The 23,068-nt window shown below is 42.5% G+C and overlaps 1 protein-coding gene across 1 annotated transcript; it reads left to right on the plus strand.

Annotated features, from left to right (window-relative positions):
- Positions 1-12,183: 12,183 nt before the first annotated feature.
- Positions 12,184-13,232, plus strand: LOC139405822 (transmembrane protein 158-like). The gene has a single exon (XM_071148257.1). It carries the CDS (start codon positions 12,234-12,236, stop codon positions 12,927-12,929), a length of 696 nt encoding a protein of 231 aa, XP_071004358.1. The 5' UTR covers positions 12,184-12,233; the 3' UTR covers positions 12,930-13,232.
- Positions 13,233-23,068: the final 9,836 nt, after the last annotated feature.

A 23,068-nucleotide genomic window follows, 5' to 3' on the forward strand; every position in this document is an offset into this window, starting at 1 on the left:
ACATCATGAAAATATTTACCAAGAAGTGTTCCATCCCACACAGCATATAAGTCAAGGCCCTTGGTAACACAAGTGGGTCAGACGTGTCAACCTACAATTACCTCTTGCAACTGCCTCTAGTAGTAGGGTATTTTCCTGGTCACTAAATCATCATTGCAAGACTGCCATAGAAGACAGTAAGTGGTTCTCACTTTATACAGTATGCTAGACTATATCCCTGAGCGGGTGGACTGTGCCTATGGAGGGACCCCCTGGGAACTTCTCTAAAGAGCCTATAGCCTAGTGGTAGTTAGCTCATCCATATCTATACAGGTGACGACACACTCAATCAATCTGTAACCCTACTGATATGGATAACTTGAAGGAGTTGTTTCACATAAGCTATCTGTCTTCGAGAATTCAACAAAATGTTTAGTACCTCCAAATATGACAAACAAATCACACACAAAAATCACTGCATGCACAAACAGTAAATGTCAGTATCTTTCATGCACAATCAAGTCAATGATATTGAAACATTTTAAATGATGATTGTCTGCAGACTGTAGAGTAAGTGTCGCTCGCTCACCAGTCAGCAGCATTCATTCTCCTCAAACACCCACTCAAACCATAGATAGAGACATCTTCTCTGCTGTAGCCTAGCTACTCTATAGTCTCTATGGGACATCAGTGGAATGCCACAAACACACTATCCTCCAGCTAGCGCAGAGAGAGATATATAGAGAGAAAGAGACATAAACAACGTTGTGTCTATGCATATGATATTGTGTAGGAGAGAGAGAGATGGAGATGTTTCTATGGTTACATTGACCCTTGTGAATGCCATATCTTTACCATGGAGAGCCTTGCATAAACCTTGAGAGATTCAGGCGATGCAAATCACGTTGTTCCAAGTTCACATTGGGTAAACACATTAGCATTTGTGTAAGATAATAGTTTTATGTGCTTGTTAGTTATTCAAGAAATGAATCACGAATACCGTTAATAAGAATTAATAAGAAACATAGCTAGCTAGCTAAGTTAGATCGCGACTCGAGCTATCCATTTTTGTCATGACACTGACAGCCACATTAGCTAGCTAATGACATTTGTAAGCTAGATGCATTGTTGAACGTCTGTTTTAAAAAAAAGCTTTGATCACAGGGTTTGAAGTTACTCACTGTGTTCAATTTCCAAATCCTTGCGTTAAGCTATATGGATTTTCTCATGATCCATTATCTATATCAAATTCAAAATGTTCTTGTGCACGTAAAGTCGTTGTATTACCCCTGTTGTCATAGCTCACACCTCCTCCATGTGCGCCGCCACATTGTTTTTAAAAGCTTTATTGATAGCTTCCTCTTAGAACATTGTAACAGGGTGTATTCCAAAGTACTTTACTGATAAACACTAATGTTTTTAGTTTTTTTTGTTAATTACTATGAATTTTAAATTAAGAGGTTAAATATACGTTTGAGATATCATTTTCTACATGTAAGAGTTAATGGGTTCTTCAGCTGTCCCCATAAGATAACCCTTTGAAGAACCCTTTTTGGTTCCAGGTAGAACTCTTTTGGTATTAGGTAAAACTCTTTTGGGTTCCATGTAAAACCCTTTCCACAGAGGGTTCTACATGGGACCTAAAACGGTTCTACCCGGAATCAAAAAGGGTTATCCTATGGGGACAGCCAAAGAACCTGTTTGGAACCCTTTTTTTCTGAGTGTAGCGTGTTACATGTCATCTGTGTGGCACACTTTTGCAGGACCCTAGACTTTATTTTATACCCAACAGTCATCCAAAACGGGTCTGGTCTGTTCCACAACTCAAATGTTTGGGCAGCCAGGGGAGTTAGGGGATCTCTCCTACAGTGTGTGGCTATCTCTCTCTGCAGCTGTGCTCATATATTGTTTTTGTGTGTGTGTGTGTGTGCGTGCGTGCGTGCGTGCGTGTGTGTGCGTGTGCGCGTGCGTGTGCGTGTGTACGCGGGCGGGCGGGCATGTGAGTTCATCTGAGTTCCTATGTGTGCCTACCAGACAAGACATCTTGTCATTATCCCCAAAAGGAAAACAAATCAGTTAACTGAAACCAATCAAAACATGACAGATGAATGTATATGCAAATGTAGGCATTTTGGATACTAAGAAATAAAAAAGTATATTTGAAGCTTTGGATGAAGTTAGATGGAATAGGATTGAGACTATTTTCTCAAGGTCAGCATGTCCTAGTTGCACAGTCTGCTCTACTTCTTGTTTGTTCATTGTTGTCGATGTGATGTGAATATATTTCAAACACCTCAACTTTTCTCTGTTTCACTGTCATAACAGACACCATGCCGACTGATACAAATTCAGTATAGGCATTCTCAGTGCCGCCTTGATGCAATTTTTCCCATAGTTGTGATCTGAAAGGGAAAAGCTTGCAGTTGCATTCTAAAATGACATGGTTTCTGCCCACATTGTCAACCTGTTTTGTCACATGATGATATCCTCAGGCACCAACTGAAAGAAATACATAGTCACCTTGACAGTACCAGTTAGCAATGACCAAGATATACTGTGTAGTCAACCCCAACTTCTATCTTCTAATTCAGTCTGTATTACATTCAGTGAGTCTGTATTACATTCAGTAAGTCTGTATTACATTCAGTGAGTCTGTATTACATTCAGTAAGTCTGTATTACATTCAGTGAGTCTGTATTACATTCAGTGAGTCTGTATTACATCCATTGAGTCTGTATTACATTCAGTAAGTCTGTATTACATTCAGTGAGTCTGTATTACATTCAGTAAGTCTGTATTACATTCAGTGAGTCTGTATTACATTCAGTAAGTCTGTATTACATTCAGTGAGTCTGTATTACATTCAGTGAGTCTGTATTACATTCAGTGAGTCTGTATTACATTCAGTGAGTCTGTATTACATAGGTTATGGAGTGTTTGGTGTCAATAAAGGGAAATTGTTGACTTTAGACTACACATAAGTTATTGTTCTCATTCAAATTAAATAACTTGGATCTAACAGCTAAATATTGAGCTATACATGTAAAAAGTTCAAACTTTACACCACAGCATTTGCTTTATTTTATTCATTGCAGTGGCTGGCAGGCACAAGATGGTTCTGCTGGTTACCTTAGCAACCCCTTTTATCTCCACACCAGATTGTTTTTAGTTAAAGGATTTAGATTTGTGGAACGGGGAGTTAGGCGAACCAACACACACACACACACGCACGCGCGCACACACACACACACACCATACACACACACACACACACACACACACACACACACACACACACACACACACACACACACACACACACACACACACACACACACACACACACACACACACACACACACACACACACACACACACACAAAGGCTCTCCTTAAACTTGTTACAGAGCGAAAGTTATAAAATCACTAACTACTACACAAAAACTGAAAGGTCTTCTGTTATATCTTGCAGTAGCACATGCCTCTTTGATGTCGACTTCCATGGTAATATGATGACTGTACAGAGTACAGACTAGTGTTTCCATGCACTCCATCTCCATTACAGAAGAGATAGATCCAACGTCTAATCAGAGGCATTTCTCAATGAGAGATCCCCTGAGCATGCACCTTTGATCTGACTGACTCGCAGACAGAGGGAAGGAACACAGAAAAGGGGAAAATAGAAGTGAAAGATGGAGACGGGTGGGTGGTGGAGGTGTGGTGGGGTGGGAGGGATAGTGAGAGGCAGAGAAACAGCACAGAACAGAAAGTCTCTGTACTATCCATAGTCTGATGTCAGTGTACTAAACTAACCTGGGGTGCCGTGGCCGGTCTCCTGTCACGTTGTATATCACAGTCAAGCGGACCACGTCCCTGCCCAGGGCACAACTCACAGGATGTGGTTATGAGGAGAAAAGAATGGAAGAGGAAAATGGGTTTTTGACACTATTTAGACAGTTTCCATCACCTGCCCTATTAAAGAATACGCTTCCTTCAGCTGATCACTGATGAATGAATGAACGAACAGGACACTGGGCACATAAGTACAGTACTTATGTACTTGATACATTCATGAAGGTCAAAATTCTCCTTCGATTCAAGGTGGATTGAGTACTGTTCTATCATCTGATCTTAAAAATAAAGAAACAAGGCCAGTAAGGAGGATTGTCATGAAACTACAACAGGATTGCCTATGAGTTGTATAGATAAGACAATGGATTGTAGTTAGAAATTTGAGAAAAGGATGGGTTTGTCTGAGAGTCACTAATCCTAAAGTCAATCTCCATTGATGTGCTTTGATGTTGTGGTTCAATACAGACCCTTAGCTAAAGACACAAGGTGAAACAGCCTGGGAGTTCACTTCACAGTGTGAGGGAGTTCTCTGTGTGGGCAAGGGTTTTATCTTCCTGGACTCTGTACTGTTAAAATAGAACAACTCATAACACTATCATTGTGTAGTAAAACCATAAATAGTGCACTTAAACTGAGATCTGGTGTTTGGAGGGTGTTTGAATGTAAACGCAATGTAAGTGTTCTGATACAATTGATTTCAAAACAGAATGGAAGCACCCTGAAACACCCAAAGTGGTTCTTCAATCTAAATAATTGTGTTTTTAACAGGGTTTTGTTGTGTTTTTAAGAGTGTTGTGAAAACCCTTTTTTTGTGTTTCAGTGCATGTAAAAGGTAGCATTAAAACACAAAAATAATGTTTTGTTAGACTGTGTCTCTCATTCAATCAAATAGTTTTACATGTTTAATTGGTTTATAGCATAAATATTGATGGATAATTGACAGTCAATATTTTGTTAACATTTTAAAGAAGACTGTGAAATGAAAATTGTTCCTATATGGTAGACTAGGCAGTAGTTGCCAGGCCCATTGTGAGATTATAAATAATGTTACAATCAAAATGTTTAGGACTATGTAAGTTATAGCAGAGGTAACACTGGTATTCATGTGAGAAGGTAGATGATGTAGAAGGTAGATGTGAAACACCGCCTTAGTTCATTTTAACAGTGTGGGAGGTTATATGAGATCAAAGCAGGAGGACTGTGGGTTATTTCAATGGCTGCAATGAACCAGGAATGTCATCTTGTTGTGGTTGTTGGAAGGTTGTTTTTGGTTTGGAGGGGACACACAGGATAAGTGGCTCAGTGGTTGGGATAAGACTCTCTTTTACCCTTCATCTATTTTTCTCTCATTCTCTCCATCTTAGTTTCACAATTATTACATGATTCTACTTCTTTAATTTGCAATTTAAGTAATAGATCTCAAACCAATATAGGAAAATAACACAGCCATCTATTCATCCACAATTACTCTGGGATGAGCTAATGACTGACAGATTTGATCAGCTCCCTCTTTGCCTTTGAATGTAATTTCAAACACTTTCTCTGATGCCTGTTTTCAAACTAAAGTAATCTCTTCTGCAAGCAGAAGTCCACCTTCACCCACACCCCTCCCTCCCTCCCTCCTCTCAGGCTCAACCATGACAAACAACCCATGTTAATCACACCCTCTCGCCATGTTTCAGGGGGTGGTTACAGTTCACACACACTCACACACACACACACACACACACACACACGCACGCACGCACGCACGCACGCACAGAGCCAGAAGACAAACGATCACACAGCATCAGAGAGAAAATGTTCCTCCTCTGTGTGACTGGATAGAGGAGAGGATGCGGTGGGGTGGTGGGTGGAAGGTGGTGGGGGAGGACTGGTCGGTTCCCACCTATCAAAAGGTGACCTTTTGGGGGACGGCCATGTGATTCACGTCCATGTCAGCCGTGCTGAGAAGTGGCGGCATCGGCGCAGGCAAGAAGCAATCTCACACCATCTTGGCTCCCAGAGTCCAATGAGGAAGGGCCTGATCAGCCTCTGCCTGTGACCATTGTTCAGAGGGTCTGATAAGTGTGATGTTATTTCCAGGGCCTATTTCACGTCGACAGCCCCTCAGCATGGGCCCGGCCTCCCGTGCACTGTGTCCTTCTTTGATCTTTTCCCAGAGAAGACAAAGATTGAAAAGGAGGAACACAGTGGTATGGTGAAGACGGACTGTTCTGAAAGGCAGAAGGAGTAGAATTATTAGTTAGAGACCATAGAAAAGCCTGGACACCGACATCCAAGCTCATTACCATGTCAACTGTAACATTTGCCTTGGTGTTCAAGCAAATGTGTTAACTATGACCCTGGTGTTCTTATTTTTGTCAGATGGAACAGCAAGAGCAGCTCTATTTTGAGAACGATTACTTCTCAGAAGCATTGTTTTACAGTTTCTTACTTTTCACTAACAGTGGTATGCATTCTGACAAACCATCATAGTACTGTAGTAAGAAACTGCATTACAATAAACTCAGATACATAACTTAACGAAAAAGTACTTTGGTATTAGTGCCTATACCTCACGTGTCAATACATGAGTTTCTAATCAAATCCATAATTTGCCCCAAACTATATTGCCCCATACTAACCGATCCAGCCCACAACAACCACTGAATCTCCTGAGAGGGCCTTATTAAGAAACACAGAGACATTATAGTTGGTATCGTTCCTCTGATCTTTCCCATGCCATTATAACAGGTAGACATGGGAGTTCAGATTCACATCGTCTTGTTTTAATCAGTGCCTTGATGTTGTGTGTCTAATAAACTGTGCTGCTTTGCCTCATCAAGGCTGATAGTTCTGTTTCCTGTGAGAGAGATGAGCACTTCCACATACAGTACATAACAACACAACGCTTCCTTCCTTCCTTCGCCCGCCATCCCGCACGGCTCCTAACAGGACTCCTCGTTAGTTAATGCTACTAATTAGTGCTCCTCTCTCCTGTGGATCCCTCTGCAGTCTCACAGACACGGGGGGGTAGGGGGAGGGAAGGTGGTGGGTACCCTGATCTCTGCCGATCGAAACATTTTGTTACTCACCAAAATCACAATATATGCTGGGTGCATTTGAGTCCGCCTGTCCAACACTCAATCTATATAGTATTCCATTTGATTTGATTTGTTTATTTCAATCACAATTAGCTTTCACAGGGGCAGCAGCTGTTCTTCCTGTGGTCCACATAAAACACAAAACATGATAAATAAGAAAACACTGCTACACTGATAGACAAGGACAGTCACACAAATGTAAAACACATTCATATACAAACAGTACAAAAACAACAAAAATAATGTATGTGTTAGTGTCTGTGTGTGTGTTGGTGTGTCAGTCCCTTCATTTACATTGGTGTTGTCGCTGTTGTTGTTTTTTAAGGCATATACAAATGTAATCATATCAAACTTCTCATTCACTGTATGAGTACACACAAAACCACTCCAGCCACATTGTCTCACGTCAGATGGCGTCACTTCTCCGCGATGCTCGTCCCTCAATCCGTGCAGGTGGAATCAACGTGCTATCTGATGTAAGACAATGCACCAGCCTTGCAAGTAGCTATAGAAACTAACATAAACCCTAACCTGAACACACATCCTACCCAGAGGCACTTTTCACGTTTCTCCTAAAGATAGAATCAAATGGACATTAATAATATAATTCCTCTCTAAATCTCTCCACTTCTAAATTGTCCCTCATCTCAACCAATAAGTAAAGGTCAGCTGGTTACCATGGTGATGGGTCAGGGGACTTGCCTTGCCATTGTTGGAATGAAAAGGAACAGCAGAAGTAAGAAGTATCAAGGGAGTCAGTCACAAGGCTCAGATCCACAGAAGGAGTGAGAGCACGGAGGATGTGAAGACAAATGTGTCCAATAGCCAATATCTAATTAAACAGGTTGTCTATGTGAGCAGCCGAGAGTACAGAGAAATAGTGCCTGTCTGCTCCTGCACAGTGAGGGTGGATGGAGGAGAGACCAGGAGCCACGCACAGGTCTCTTTTTAGCAAGGTCCCCGGTAAAAAGAGATACACTCTGAGAAAATGAATCTTTTATACATTCTCCTTTGGCACAAGAGAGACTTTTATCTCTGTCCCATTAGCATTTTTGGCGCTGAAGCAATTTACATTTTTATAGCATAATTAATGAACAAAAAAGTAATTTACATTTTCGCTCCATTCGCCGGGCACATTGTCTGGAGCATATTTGATATTTGGAGGGGGCCAGTATTTGGGAATGTGTGGGCGAGTTGGTGTGTCAGTGTCTCTGTAATTGTGTGTTTTCGATCAGTGTGTCAAGCAGTGTGTGTGTGTGTAGTGGAGGAGTGTGTGTGGGAGTTTCCAAGGAAAAGCTGGAACAGAATAGGACCTAATAAACAACAGGGGAGGAATAAAGGAGGAGAGGTGTTTTCAGGTGCAAATTGAGGCCAGAGGTGACCTGTCTTTTACTTCAGCTGGTGCTCACATCAAAAGGCTGGAGGTAGTCCTTCACAGCTAATTAAACCATTCAAGCAGCTCAAAGGGAAATATAATTAATACAAGTGTCATACATATTCTCGACAAACATAAAAAGAAAAACTGTGTCATTATTGTTTTGCTTTTTTCCCTCTCCAAGTTGATGACCCTTGTGACGGTTAACCCTGTAAAGCCTGGCTCTTATCTTTTGAAAAGGGCTCTCACGTTAATAGTGCTTTTCTGGCTGAAACAATAAAGGGCAGTTAGAATAAGGAATATCCCATATGACATTAGTGTATATCAGTGAAAGACAGTGATCAGGCTCCAAGTATTTTACTGGTTTGGGACTCAATGGCATCGCCCGCGTTTAGAGGGGAATAAAGCTGCCTAAGAGTTAACACACAGGAACTTTATTTAAACACACTGAGGAAGGTTAATATGGGGATGCACATAAGGTGGGAAAGATCGTGAAATGGTACACTTAGAAAAAAGGGTTCCTAAAGGGTTCTTCGGCTGTCCCCATAGGAGAACCCTTTTGGTTCCAGGAAGAACCGTTTTTGGGTTCCATGTAGAAACCTCTGTAGAAAGGGTTCTACATGGAACCCAAAAGGGTTCTACCTGAAACCAAAAAGGGTTCTTCAAAGGGTTTTCCTATGGGGACAGCCGAATAACCCTTTAAGGTTCTAGATATCACATTTTTTCTTAGAGTGTAATTGTTCTGTAATGGACAGAAACAGAGGTAAATAATACACACATACCGAACGAATACATCAGGGCACAAATGCATAGATACAGAACCTTACAGAATATAGCAGTAGTAAATGTGAAAGGACTGTATAGATTGCATATGCCATCTGCAGAGTATCACACAGCACAGTAAACTCAGAGGAGTGACATACAATAGACAATCATAGCAACTAACTATGAAGAACAACATACAAATGTCACACAACTCCCTTTGGACACCCACACCATCCCACCAGTCCAGAGATATGTGTGAGTCCAGTTGTTGATGGTCAGAGACAGATGTTGCTCTCTGCCACTGCTTGAGGGAGACTGACAGTATAGTGTAACCTGCAGAGTCAAGATGATGGGCAGATGTGCGGACCTCTAGTAACCTCCCTAGCGATCTATCAGGGCACAGGTCACACAGGTCATACAGGTCAGAGAGAGTTTGAGGGGCAGGTTTTTGTTACCCCCTAGAGTCTAGATTCTCAGGCTCCGGTCATGGGGGATGGGGAGTGGAGTGTGGAGCTTAGAGTTGTGAGATGCTGATAACAGTCACCTGCAGGGAATTCGTAACAATCATCTTTAGTTTATTTGACCCTGCAATGAATGTGATTTATGCATACCTGTGGTCTAAATTATGAAGTGTTTTGTGGGATAGATTCTGTTTTGAAACTGTCAACTGCAACAAGACAAGCAGTCAGAATGTGTTTTTTTCTCTTCAGCCAGGCTTCAAGCCAGACATGTAATATAGACATCCATGGGACATTGTCACATGCCAAAGTAGAACAGGTGTGTCAGTAAAACATGTAAACCTTGATTAAAGAGCCCTGCCAACACTGCAGCCAGCTCTGTCCCAGTACTGTGGCTGTAATTCTAATCAGGTTTCCCAACTCACAAAATGGAGGTGTTCCTAACACATTGAGGTTCTGTCAACGGTGGGTGTAGCTGGTGCATAGAAGTCAGGCGCAGGAGAGCAGAGATGAGTGAACACGAAGTACTTTACTGAGGCAAGTAGTAAGACCAGAACGCAACAGCGTCACCAATACCAAATGCCCAAAACAAGTAAGGCAGCACACAGTACCACAAACAAAGTACAAAGTACCGGCTGCCACAAAACATAGGTATACATAAAACCTGGCGCTAACCAGCCGGAAGCGTGCCAACCTCGACAATAAACAATACCCCACAGAGACATGGAGAGAACAGAGGGCTAAATACACATAGTAATTATGAGGAGACTTAAACCAGGTGTGCAGGAAAACAAGACAAAACAAATGGAAAATAAAAAGGTGGAGCGGCGATGGCTAGAAGACAGGTGACATCGACCGCCGAACGCCGCCCGAACAAGTAGAGGGACCGACTTTGGCAGAAGTCGTGACAGGTTCATTGTATTTTCCAACATTAAATACAGTCAAAGACTATTCCTATGTGTCACAGAACAGCTGAGTTACTCTCACAAGGTGCCCTACCGACACTTATAGAGAGAGACAGATGTTCACTGATGTGCCTGGCTATCCTTGAGTGCACCATAGCTACTCCATAACGGCTGTCTGTCACAAACTCTATATAGCTTCGTTATTGTTATGTCATTTTGTTCTGTTACTTTTAGATGTACATTTTTTTTTTAACTTTTGTTTATTTAGTAAATATTTCTTGAACTGCAATTGGTTAAGGGTTTGTAAGTACGCATTTTAATGTTGTACATTTGGCGCATGTGGCAAATACAATCTGATTTGATCCCAACAAATGGCATTACTGAGTCTGCTGGTGGTAACACATCCAAACATGCACTCTAAGCAGTCTGACTGGGGCTGAAATATAATTAATTAAGACTAAATCCATTATCATAAAGAGAGATAATCTAACTTGATTACTTCCCCTTAAGGCAATTCATCTCCGGCACCTGCTTTGATTTGATATGCCTTGCTCCTTGCATCCCAGGGGGGATTTCATTGCCATCTTATGCTTGTGTAATTACCATCAACTGGTGTGCACACAGACTCACCCTGAAGAGTCATTTGAAGATAATCAATGGATTGACTGGTTCTGTTGAATGAGCACCAATTATGGGACTCTACCTTCTCATAGAAAGGATGAGGTAGCGACAGGCCTGGAATCACTGATGGTGTGGCCGGGATTTAAAACAAACAACATTTTTTGTTTATTTGCAGATTTATACCCTATTATTTACTATAATATAGGTTTATTGTTTTAAATATGGCTGAACAGTCTAGCATGGGAGCCTTCCCCTTCAGGCCTTCTTCTTAGCAAGGCCTTCTGATTTGTAGGGCTTCTTGGAGTAGGGCGAAGACAAGTTGGTCCTTGACGCTGATCTGGGACAGTTTAGCATTTTCCCCATTCGGGGAAAATCGGGGGAGGGGAAGGGGAAGGGGAAGCTGATCCTAGGTCTGTACCAATGGGAAATGTCACCCTGGAAGGGAATTCTCCCAGTCCATTGTCCAGCGGTGCTGAACTGTGGAGTTCATGGGTTGCTGTCCGGTTCAATGGTGCTGAATCCCGCATCCGCTTTAGCACCATTGAACGTATTACTCTTTTGACAAAGTCAAAAATTTGAGGAGACATATTTTCCTGCATCACAATTCATATTAAGAGGCTTTGGGCATAGGGACTCAGTTGGCCAAATAGAAAGCAATAAGCAATTGTGTTTTGACACAATCATACATTACACAACAACTTATCCGTCCCAGGGTTGCAGATATCCTACAGGGAGCGAGGAAGAGGAGGGGGAATGCCTTGTATTTGTGCACATCATCTTCCACCCACCCTGTCCTTGAAGCCGCGTCACGCATTAAAGAGTGGCGCGCATGTTCCCAGATAGGGCTACTCCTGCTTTCCTTCCTCACACACCTGAGAGGGAGAGAGAGAGAGACTACCAGGGTCTTCGCAGCACACCACAGCCTATCTCTTGCAAAGTAGTGCCCAGTAGCAGTTTGGCAAGAAGCCAGTTACTTTCTTAACCAATTCGAGGGAGGGGGCGCGCACGGTGCGTGTGACGGGCAACTGACGTTCCCAACTGTTCTCTCCGGCAACAGAAGCTGCACACTATGGATGTTTGTGTAATCGCTGGAGACGGCAGTTTTCTGCATTTTATTAACGACGGACACGCCTCGTCAGTTGCCTTGCGTCCCCAGGGAACATCATGCGAGTAGGAGCAACGCACCCAATGCCATGCTGAGCAACTCCCCGACTTTTCTGCTGGCCCTAACCACGGTAGCTGGACTACTCCAGCGGTGCCACGGCTGGAGCGACGAGGACCTCCTGTTACCCCCCATCAACTCCACCAACAGATTCTTGGCCAACTTGGAGGTAGACGTGCACTACTCGAAGAGATCCGTGGAGGAGAGCGAAGCCTCCTCGTCAGACACGTCGTTACAGCCGTTACCACAGTGCAACGTCAGCGTGCAGAGACTTTTCCCCACCTCGCTAGTGGCTCGTTGGGACAGCAACTTCGGTTTCCAGTGCGATGTGTTTATATATACCGCCAATAACCATGGAAGGGCTTTTTTCTCTGCTGCTATCAACAGAGCCATCTCACCTGTTCTCATCGAACACCTCGGAGTCACCGGCGGCCAGCAGGAGTTTAGACTGTGTGTTGGATGTGGCATGTCACGATACCGGCGATTCGGCAAGTCAAAGGCTCAGCAGACGGGGGATCCCATCAATTTCTGCTGTGTTGACTTCAGCCTTGACGAACTAAATGTGGACAAAAGTTGGAGATTGAACCGTAAACCCATCGAGTCAACTCTAGTGGCTTGTTTCATGACTCTAGTGATAATAGTGTGGAGTGTTGCTGCCCTCATATGGCCGGTGCCTATTATTGCAGGATTTCTGCCCAACGGAATGGAACAGAGAAGACCGAGATAAAGAATTCTGGAGATAAGCCCCCAAGCCAAGAGGCAAAAAATACTGTAGAATACATATTTCAACGTTTTTTTCACATTCTACCCGTATGAAAGAATGTCCGTTTCCCAATTTTACCGTTTAGAATGAAAGAGTGCTTTTTGGTTTTGGTCTATTTCCTATTTATAGGCCTTCATGGTAAGAAGACCAATAGTTTTAAAGGTGGGCTGTGTTATTGTATTACATTGGCTGTAGAATAGGTGCATATGTAGAGTGTGTTAACAACATTTCACTGTAAACAGTGTTTGTATGGTTTTACATATTTCTAGGATTATTGCCTATATGGTGTAGTGGTGACTGAAGAATAGGTATACTCTTAATTTTGGCAAAAAATGTCCCAAACAGCCTGCCCGGCGAAGGAAAGGCGCTCTGTGTGAAAAGTTCTATGAGAAACAGTGACATTCATTCTGTATTACCTAAAATGATAAATCCCATATTGGTCTTTCACAGTCAGGCCAACCCAAGCTGTACTGTGCAAGGAGGCTAATTGTAGGCGTACTATTGAAACAGATAAATTAGGCTGTCAACTAAATCAGAAATTCAAAGGTTTCAGATGTATTTTTTCAGATTTTCACTCTCAAAATCACACTTTGTTTTATAGAAAAACAACACAATTGGATGTTCTAAGTCCATAAAAATGCTTAAACTACATCAGGAGACCACTTTTGAGGTCTGGGAAAAATCTAAGATTAAACCATTTTTGTGTAGTTCAAATCAAAGTTTATTTGTCACGTGCGCCGAATACAACAGGTGTAGAACTTACAGTGAAATGCTTACTTACAGGCTCTAACCAATAGTGCGAAAGAAAAAGGTGTGTGTGTGTGTGTGTGTAGGTAAGTAAAGAACTAAAACAACAGTAAAAAGACATTTGAAAATAACAGTAGCAAGGCTATATACAGACACCGGTTAGTCAGGCTTATTGAGGTAGTATGTACATGTAGATATGGTTAAAGTGACTATGCATATATGATGAACAGAGAGTAGGAGTAGCGTAAAAGAGGGGTTGGCAGGTGGCGGGTGGCAGGACACAATGCAGATAGCCCGGTTAGTCAATGTCCGGGAGCACTGGTTGGTCGGGCCAATTGAGGTAGTATGTACATGAATGTATAGTTAAAGTGACTATGCATATAAGATAAACAGAGAGTAGCAGCAGCGTAAAAGAGGGGTTACTCTTTAATTCAAGTGTGCAGGCACCTAGCACTATTGTTTTGTTAGTGGTGTTTCTGTAGCACATGAGATGGAGTTTGCAAGACAAATGGCCACTGGATTAATGCACATAATCATGATATCATTCTGCCAGGTAGGCGTAGGCTACTTTGTAGCTAGTTAACATTTAATAGACAAGGTTTTTGGGAAAGCCTTTCCATCTACCAGAAGACAGTTAGGCCTATCATTAGCATCGCTATAATTTTCCTGTTCCTTAATTGTTTGAAACCTGGACATTTTACTTCATATTATGAGGCATGTCTTACCATTGCATAGAAACATGGAGGTAATATGCGTTCTCCTGTTCTACTGGTTTTCGTTCAACTTTATTTCTTTGTCTAGCAGCCAAATGCATTATCCTATTCATATTAGCAACTGATGAAGGTTGTTGCATCTTTAGATCTCCCTCATATCTAATTTTCTTATGGATATTTGAATCTCCATCCATCAAACCTCTCACATATGCTGTGCACATTTTAGAGTGGTGTTTACTTGCTAATTGCATTTTGGAACATTCCCATGTAGACCTACCGCAGTGTGCCCATTGCAGCATCTAAAATGTGAAGAAATAATAGTTTATCAACATTTAAGCTAAACATTAAGAAATATACGCATGCCCACTGAAAAATAAGTGGGTATACGGTGTAAACCTGGGCATACCCTCCACTACACACACCACTGAGGCCTGCTATTTGTTGTGTTTATGTAGAGAGAAATTGCAGTTTTTCTCATGAACTTGAGTTAAAAAGTGTGTTGTAATACATGGTGGGTAGATCTTGTCAAGAATAAATGCATAAATGTCATAGGCCTACCTGAATTTATTTTGGATGTTGTATCAAATATTTTGATGTATTGGCAACCCCTCTCTGATATGGTTTAATATTATTTCTAATGTTAGATTTATATATATAACACAATTAAAACTAAGCTGATAACATATTTGTATTTATTTGTATGAGATAACATGAATTAATAAATAAATCAAATGTATTTGTTTTATATAATACGGAGGTGAGGAGACCTATTTATTTTGAACTAACTGCTTAGTGACCGATTACGCAAATAGACTGGGTTGGTGAAATGTGCTATGGTCTGTAACTGAAAGAGAAACGACAATGCTCCATTCTCTGTTTGAGAGAGCTTCAGGGAATAGCAGCTGGGAATTTGCATTCATCTTTCAAATGTGAGTAGGCAATGAGAATATTTAGGTAAGCAAGTTGATGTGCTCATGTGTTTCTGAGTAACACACAATCTACTGTGCACAAACTGGTTGAATTTTTCAACATATGGTGACATGGAATCTACAGCTATTGTTTCAATTCAACCCAGGGTTCAACTAAAACTAGACCATACATATAGTCCTAGGGTTTCAAGCTTTGGTTGAGTTCAAATTTAATCTTCAAGTTAATCATTGAAATGTTGGACTCACGTCTCCATCTCAACCAAAAATAATGGTTAAAGAACTAAATCAAACTAAACTTTATTTAAAGTGCATTTAAACTTTGATTAGATTAGGTCTTATTATTTAACTTAGATTTTTGTTTGAGATGGAGACATGAATCCAACATATAAATGATAAATGTTTATACAAACTGGACATTGACTTGTGTTCGGTTGTCAACGCAACCAAATATCACCATTTGAAGGACATGTATCTTCTGCTTGGATAGTTCCATCTGTGCCACTGGATAAGTCTGCCTTTAATTCCAGTTTGTCTACAAATGTATCATTTATATGTTGGATTCAAATCGTCATCTCAACCAAGAAAAGTTCAAGAACAGGACAAAATCAAATCAAACATTAAATGCACTTTAAATAAAGTTTTATTTGATTTAGTCCTATTCTTTAACTTTGATTATTGGTTGAGGTGGAGACGTGAATCCAACATATCAATTATTAATTTGTAGACCAACTGTAATTAACACCAGACTGTCAGGGACACAAAATATCTCCTTCAAATAGTGATATTTGGTTGCATTGACAACAAAATACAATTCAATATCACTTTTGTGATAAAGTAAATAGCCTATTAACTTGTCTACAAATTAACAAATTGTTTGTTGGATTCACGTCTCCAACTAAACCAAAATTAAACGTTAAAGAATAGCATTAAGCCAGTGGCTCAGATGAAACTATCAAAGCATTCGATATCCTTTAAATGTTGATATTTGGTTGCGTTGTCAACCAAACACAATTCAATATTACTTTTGTAATAGAGTAAACCTTAAAATGAGTAACACATCCATGGTCGCAACGTGAGGTTAGCCTTGTCACGCTTGTCGAAATCGTGGAAATGACCGGACCAAGGTGCAGCGTGGTCAGCGTACATTTTTCTTTATTATAAATGTCGGCAACAAAACAAGAAAAAACAAACACGAACATGAAACTTACTAGGGCTATACAGGCCACTAATAAAGACAACTACCCACAAAATACAAACGGAAAAAGGCTGCCTAAGTATGATTCCCAATCAGAGACAACGATACCCGGCCAAAACATAGAAACACAGAACATAGAGTTTCCCACCCGATGTGACAAGCCTACTGTAACTATCAAATCAAATAAAATGTATTTGTCACATACACATGGTTAGCAGATGTTAATGCGAGTGTAGCGAAATGCTTGTGCTTCTAGTTCCGACAATGCAGTAATAACCAACTATAAATGTCTTCTTATGTAATCATAGAAAGTGTGCATGTTCAAGATAGCATGCAAAAGTTGCAGGTCTGTGGAGATCTTCACAACTGCTATAATAATCTGTGCAGATTCTCGAAAATCTGAAAGCATTGTACTTTCATGTAATCTCAACTGCAATCCAGGTAATTTGGTTGTGCTATGAGATTAAGCATTTAAATGTGCTTTTAAATGGTTGAAAGTGCAGTGATAACACATTTAGATGACAACTAAATAAAAAATGAGACATTTTGTTTCATTGGAATTTGGTTGTGCTTATAAAATGGTTGAAAGCACAGTGATACATTGGGAATTCAAACAAATTATGGCTGTCATTTTGAGTGGGTGAATAAAGATTGAGATCTCATTGATCAACATCTCAAACAAATATTACCCACATTTCCACGTTGAAATGCCATGGTGTGCCCAGTGGGAAGCGTCCTTGTGTTAAATTATGTTTGTGAAAGGAGAGAAGAATCTCTCTCAACAAGCTCTTTGCACCCCCTTTTGTTGATCCTTCTTGCTGCTCCTGTTCACAGTCATTATCCCCGTCATCGCTTATACTCGCAGGGAACACTCCTGCATCTCAGGCCCTCACCACCATCTAACACGCTGGTGAATTCACGGATGGTCAATCACATTGTTTGTTCAATCTTGTTTCTTTCACTGTCAGTCCCAATCCCCAGAACTTTAGCTATTGCGTTGTCTAGGTGTGTGAGGTGAATTCAGCAGATGGCTCTAATGCGTAGATGGTATGTGTGCTATATTTGCCATGTGTGCTTGGGTGTTACAGAAAAATGGCTTCTGCTCTGCTGTATAATCTAAAATGAGGTTAAATGGCATTATTGAGTTATTACGTAATAACAAGTCATTGATTTCGACTTTTGAGCATCAAGTAGTCTAATGATGATCACCCTATTTTCAGTTAAGTTTAACTTGTTTGGTAAAGAAAAACAACAGTTCATGGTATGGCCAAATGATATGTGCCATTGGTCCAGTGAAGCTTGCTACCGAGGTCTAAAAGGCTAGATTTGACTAAATACCTCTATCAGACCCCAGTCTGTTCCTTTTGAATTACAGTAAAGCTTATTTTCCTAGAAACGTTTTAAAAAACGTCACCGAGTTCAAATATGTTGCAATTCTTCAAGCAACAACTCACCTGTCAAAATGACTTCAAAAAGGAACGCCTTACCCGAGAAGTGATGTCACACAGCAGGACATAAAATGTAGATGTAACCCATTTTACTCAAAGCGAAAGAACTACACGGAGGTCCAAGGCCATAAAGTCGAGCCCATTTTAGTTCCGTTAGCTTATCGTTTGAGATACCGACGATGAAAATAAAGGTATGACTTTATCAACGGTCGGCTGTGCTCTGCAGCTTTTGGGGATCGCGTCCGCCGTTTTCGTTCTATCATAGGGTTAGGATTCCCACACAGTCATACTTCCCTGTTATAGATTGAAGACATAGTGGACTACCTGTGCTAATTAACGTAAACTCGTACATCGCCTTGGTCCGTACAATTGCCCTTATTTTAGCGCCCCAAAAGCGTAATACTTCCAGATCAACTGTAATGTCAATACCATTGTAAAGCACAATTTCTCCCCTTTCCAACCGAATCAATTACATGACCTAAATGCTGCCCGTTTCTGCATAGTTCAAGCAGGCAATGAGCCCCGTCAGGTCTTTTTAAAAATGGCGGGTGGGGAAGCGAAACTAATGCGTGATAGTGAGAAGGAGAGATGTTGTGTGAGAAAATAGCTTTTTTTCACTCGATCTGTCCAACTTATCACCATATCATCTCTAAAATGTAAATAAAACACTATAAAGAGTTTATATAATGTGTCATTACATACCTATTTGATGGTTTGTGTCAAATTTGAATCAGGTTTTTAGGGCGGTGCTAAAGTGATCTTCAGAAGTAAACAGCGGCTTTGAGAATGAAGATCGCATGCAATGATGACAAAAAAAATGACTAGGTATTCCCCGTCACTGACCATTTCTTGTTTTTAAAGGATGATAGAAGTGCTACACCTGGTGGAGAGAGATTGTAAGACAGAAATAGTTGCTTTATGCGTGCTGTACGTTATGACATGTCAAGATATAACGGAGGGTCAGTTTATTCAACTTTTCTCCAATACTCTAGAGCCATTACCATGTCGATCAAAGTTGAATAGAAACCTAGTTCACACCCACGATTTTGACATCAACACAGTCACTACTGTCCCATTAGTTTTCTTTGTAGCCTCGTTTGAATGTTGAGGTTGCGCACATTTGTACGGAATGGGGTGAGTTTAGGTTAACTATCTTCTCTGAACACCTGTGTGTAGATGGAAGACAGATGCCACAAACATGTTGTCATTGAAAAATACTGTCTGCTGCAACAGTGTTTAAACCAATGAAAACTGTGTACAGTACATTAACTTTGAGATTCGATTCACGTTTAGATGGAGTATTTGGCTGTTTTGGCTTCCAGAGCCAATTCACCCATTAAACAGAACATGTAAGGTTCTTGGGCTAGTCACTGCTGAGTGTCAGGAAACAGAATTATCATTTTGTCACGACTTTCACCAGAGGTGGCGCCTCTCCCTGTTCGGGCGGTGCTCAGCGGTCATCGTCGCTGGCCTACTAGCTGCCACCGATCCATTTTTCCTTTTCGTTTGTGTCAGTCTGTTTTTGTTATCACCTGTGTCTGATTAGTTCATTTCGGTGGGTTTATTAACCTCCACTGCCTGCTAGTCCTCATAGTGGAGGTGGACACTTCCGGCACTAAGGGGTGCCTGAGGACATAGTTTCTGATCGAGGTCCCCAGTTCACGTCCCGGGTTTGGAGGGCGTTCATGGAGCTTCTGGGGGTCTCGGTCAGCCTGACCTCTGGTTTTCATCCCGAGAGTAATGGGCAGGTGGAGAGAGTTAACCAGGATGTGGGTAGGTTTCTGCGGTCATATTGCCAGGACCAGCCAGGGGAGTGGGCGAGGTACGTTCCATGGGCAGAGATGGCCCAGAACTCACTCCGCCACTCCTCAACTAACCTTTCGCCCTTTCAGTGCGTGTTGGGGTATCAGCCGGTCCTGGTACCGTGGCATCCGAGCCAGACCGAGGCTCCTGCGGTGGCGGAATGGGTGAAGCGCTCAAGGGAGACCTGGGAGGCCGTCCACGGGCACCTGAAACGGGCCGAAGGGTGGCAGAAAGCGAGTGCTGACCGCCACCGCAGTGAGGCCCCGGTGTTCGCACCGGGGGACCCGGTCTGGCACTCGACTCGAAACCTACCCCTCCGCCTGCCCTGCTGGAAGCTGGGTCCGCGGTTTGTGGGGACATTTAAAGTCCTGAGGAGAATAAACGGGGTGTGTTATAGGTTACAGCTCCCCCTTATTACCGTATTAACCCCTCGTTTCATGTGTCTCTCCTCAGGCCGGTGATAGCTGGTCCGCTTCAAGAAGCTGATTTTCCCAGCCTGTTGTTGGTGGGTTGGGACTTATAATAAGCAACTGTGCCAACTGGAATTCCTTGCTCTCCTGCTCCTGACTCCTGCACCTACCTCTTCTTAGGAGGCACCTAACACATTTTAAGATTTTGGTAATTTGGTAATAGTTTTAAACATTTAGAAGTGAACCCTAATACATTTGTGATTATTTTGATTCTGTAAAAAAACAACTGAAGAATAGGGAAATTATTTGAATTCCTTTTGACTAGGTCATTGCAATTGTCCCTTTACTATAAAGAATGAAATGTAGATATGTATACAATGATATGTTCTATGAAATGTTGCCCATGATAACACTAACAGTATTATGAAGTCGCAGGGATATTCTAGAATTGGAAGAGGATGTATTCTATAGGTAGACTATGCATGTCAGGATATTTTATTTTATTTTTTTTATTTCACCTTTATTTAACCAGGTAGGCTAGTTGAGAACAAGTTCTCATTTGCAACTGCGACCTGGCCAAGATAAGGCATAGCAGTGTGAACAGACAACACAGAGTTACACATGGAGTAAACAATTAACAAGTCAATAACACAGTAGAAAAAAGGGGAGTCTATATATACATTGTGTGCAAAATGCATGAGAAGGTAGGCAAATAATTACAATTATGCAGATTAACACTGGAGTGATAAATGATCAGATGGTTATGTACAGGTAGAGATATTGGTGTGCAAAAGAGCAGAAAAATAAATAAATAAAAACAGTATGGGGATGAGGTAGGTGAAAATGGGTGGGCTATTTACCAATAGACTATGTACAGCTGCAGCGATCGGTTAGCTGCTCAGATAGCAGATGTTTGAAGTTGGTGAGGGAGATAAAAGTCTCCAACTTCAGCGATTTTTGCAATTCGTTCCAGTCACCGGCAGCAGAGAACTGGAACGAAAGGCGGCCAAATGAGGTGTTGGCTTTAGGGATGATCAGTGAGATACACCTGCTGGAGCGCGTGCTACGGATGGGTGTTGCCATCGTAACCAGTGAACAGAGATAAGGCGGAGCTTTACCTAGCATGGACTTGTAGATGACCTGGAGCCAGTGGGTCTGGCGACGAATATGTAGCGAGGGCCAGCCGACTAGAGCATACAAGTCGCAGTGGTGGGTGGTATAAGGTGCTTTAGTGACAAAACGGATGGCACTGTGATAAACTGCATCCAGTTTGCTGAGTAGAGTGTTGGAAGCAATTTTGTAGATGACATCGCCGAAGTCGAGGATCGGTAGGATAGTCAGTTTTACTAGGGTAAGTTTGGCGGCGTGAGTGAAGGAGGCTTTGTTGCGGAATAGAAAGCCGACTCTTGATTTGATTTTCGATTGGAGATGTTTGATATGGGTCTGGAAGGAGAGTTTAGAGTCTAGCCAGACACCTAGGTACTTATAGATGTCCACATATTCAAGGTCGGAACCATCCAGGGTGGTGATGCTGGTGAGGCGTGCGGGTGCAGGCAACGAACGGTTGAAAAGCATGCATGCAGGATAGCTAGGAGTAGTGGGTGTGGAGTCAGGCGCAGAGAGCAAAGTTCCAAAGGATAATGTTTATTCCAAATATGGGTCAAGCCAAAAACAACAGGCACACATGACCACAAAAACATGACCAAAAACAAACCGTAAGCAATAAAACACGAACCTCCACTGACAGCAAAATAAACAAGCCAAAACACGAACCTCCACTGACAGCAAAATAAACAAGCCCACACAAAAGCAGACGGGCCCTGAAGGCTTAAATAGCCCGGAATAAACGGTTAACAAGAAACAGCTGAAAACAATCAAGACAAAACCAACAGAAAAGGGAAAAAGAATCGGTGGCAGCTAGTAGACCGGTGACGACGACCGCCGAGTGCCGCCGAACAGGGAGAGGAGCCACCTTCGGTGGAAGTCGTGACAGTACCCACCCCCTGACACGCCGCTCCCTCAGCGCGCCGACACCGGCCTCGAGGGCGACCCGGAGGGCGAGGTGCAGAGCGATCTGGATGGAGGCGGTGGAAATCCCTCAGCAGTAATGGATCCAAGATGTCCTCCACCGGTACCCAGCACCTCTCCTCCGGTCCGTACCCCTTCCAATCCACGAGGTACCGCAGGCCCCTCACCCGGTGTCTATAGAGTCCAGAATGGAACGTACCGTGTACGCCAGGGGCCCCTCGATGTCCAGAGGGGACGGAGGGACCTCCAGTACCTCACCTTCCTGCAGGGGACCAGCTACCACTGGCCTGAGGAGAGACACATGAAACGAGGGGTTAATGCGATAGTAAGAAGGGAGCTGTAACCTATAACATACCTTGTTTATCCTCCTCAGGACTTTAAATGGCCCCACACACAGCGGCCCCAGCTTCCGGCAGGGCAGGCGGAGGGGCAGGTTTCGGGTCGAAGCCAGACCCTGTCCCCCGGTGCGAACACAGGGGCCTCACTGCGGTGGCGGTCAGCGCTCACATTTTGCCGCCCACCAGCCAGTTTGAGAGATTCCTGGACGGCTCTCCAGGTCTCCTTTGAGCGCTTCACCCACTCCTACACCGCAGGAGCCTCGGTCTGGCTCTGATGCCACGGTGCCAGGACCGGCTGGTAGCCCAACACGCACTGGAAAGGAGACATGTTCGTGGAGGAGTGTGGGAGTGAGTTTTGAGCCAACTCCGCCCATGGGACATACCTCGCCCATTCTCCTGGCCGGTCCTGGCAATACGACCTCAGAAACCTACCCACATCCTGGTTCACTCTCTCCACCTGCCCATTGGGTGAAAACCTGAGGTCAGGCTGAT

This window comes from Oncorhynchus clarkii, chromosome 3 (genome assembly GCF_045791955.1).
Source record: "Oncorhynchus clarkii lewisi isolate Uvic-CL-2024 chromosome 3, UVic_Ocla_1.0, whole genome shotgun sequence".
Taxonomy (NCBI): Eukaryota; Metazoa; Chordata; class Actinopteri; order Salmoniformes; family Salmonidae; genus Oncorhynchus; species Oncorhynchus clarkii.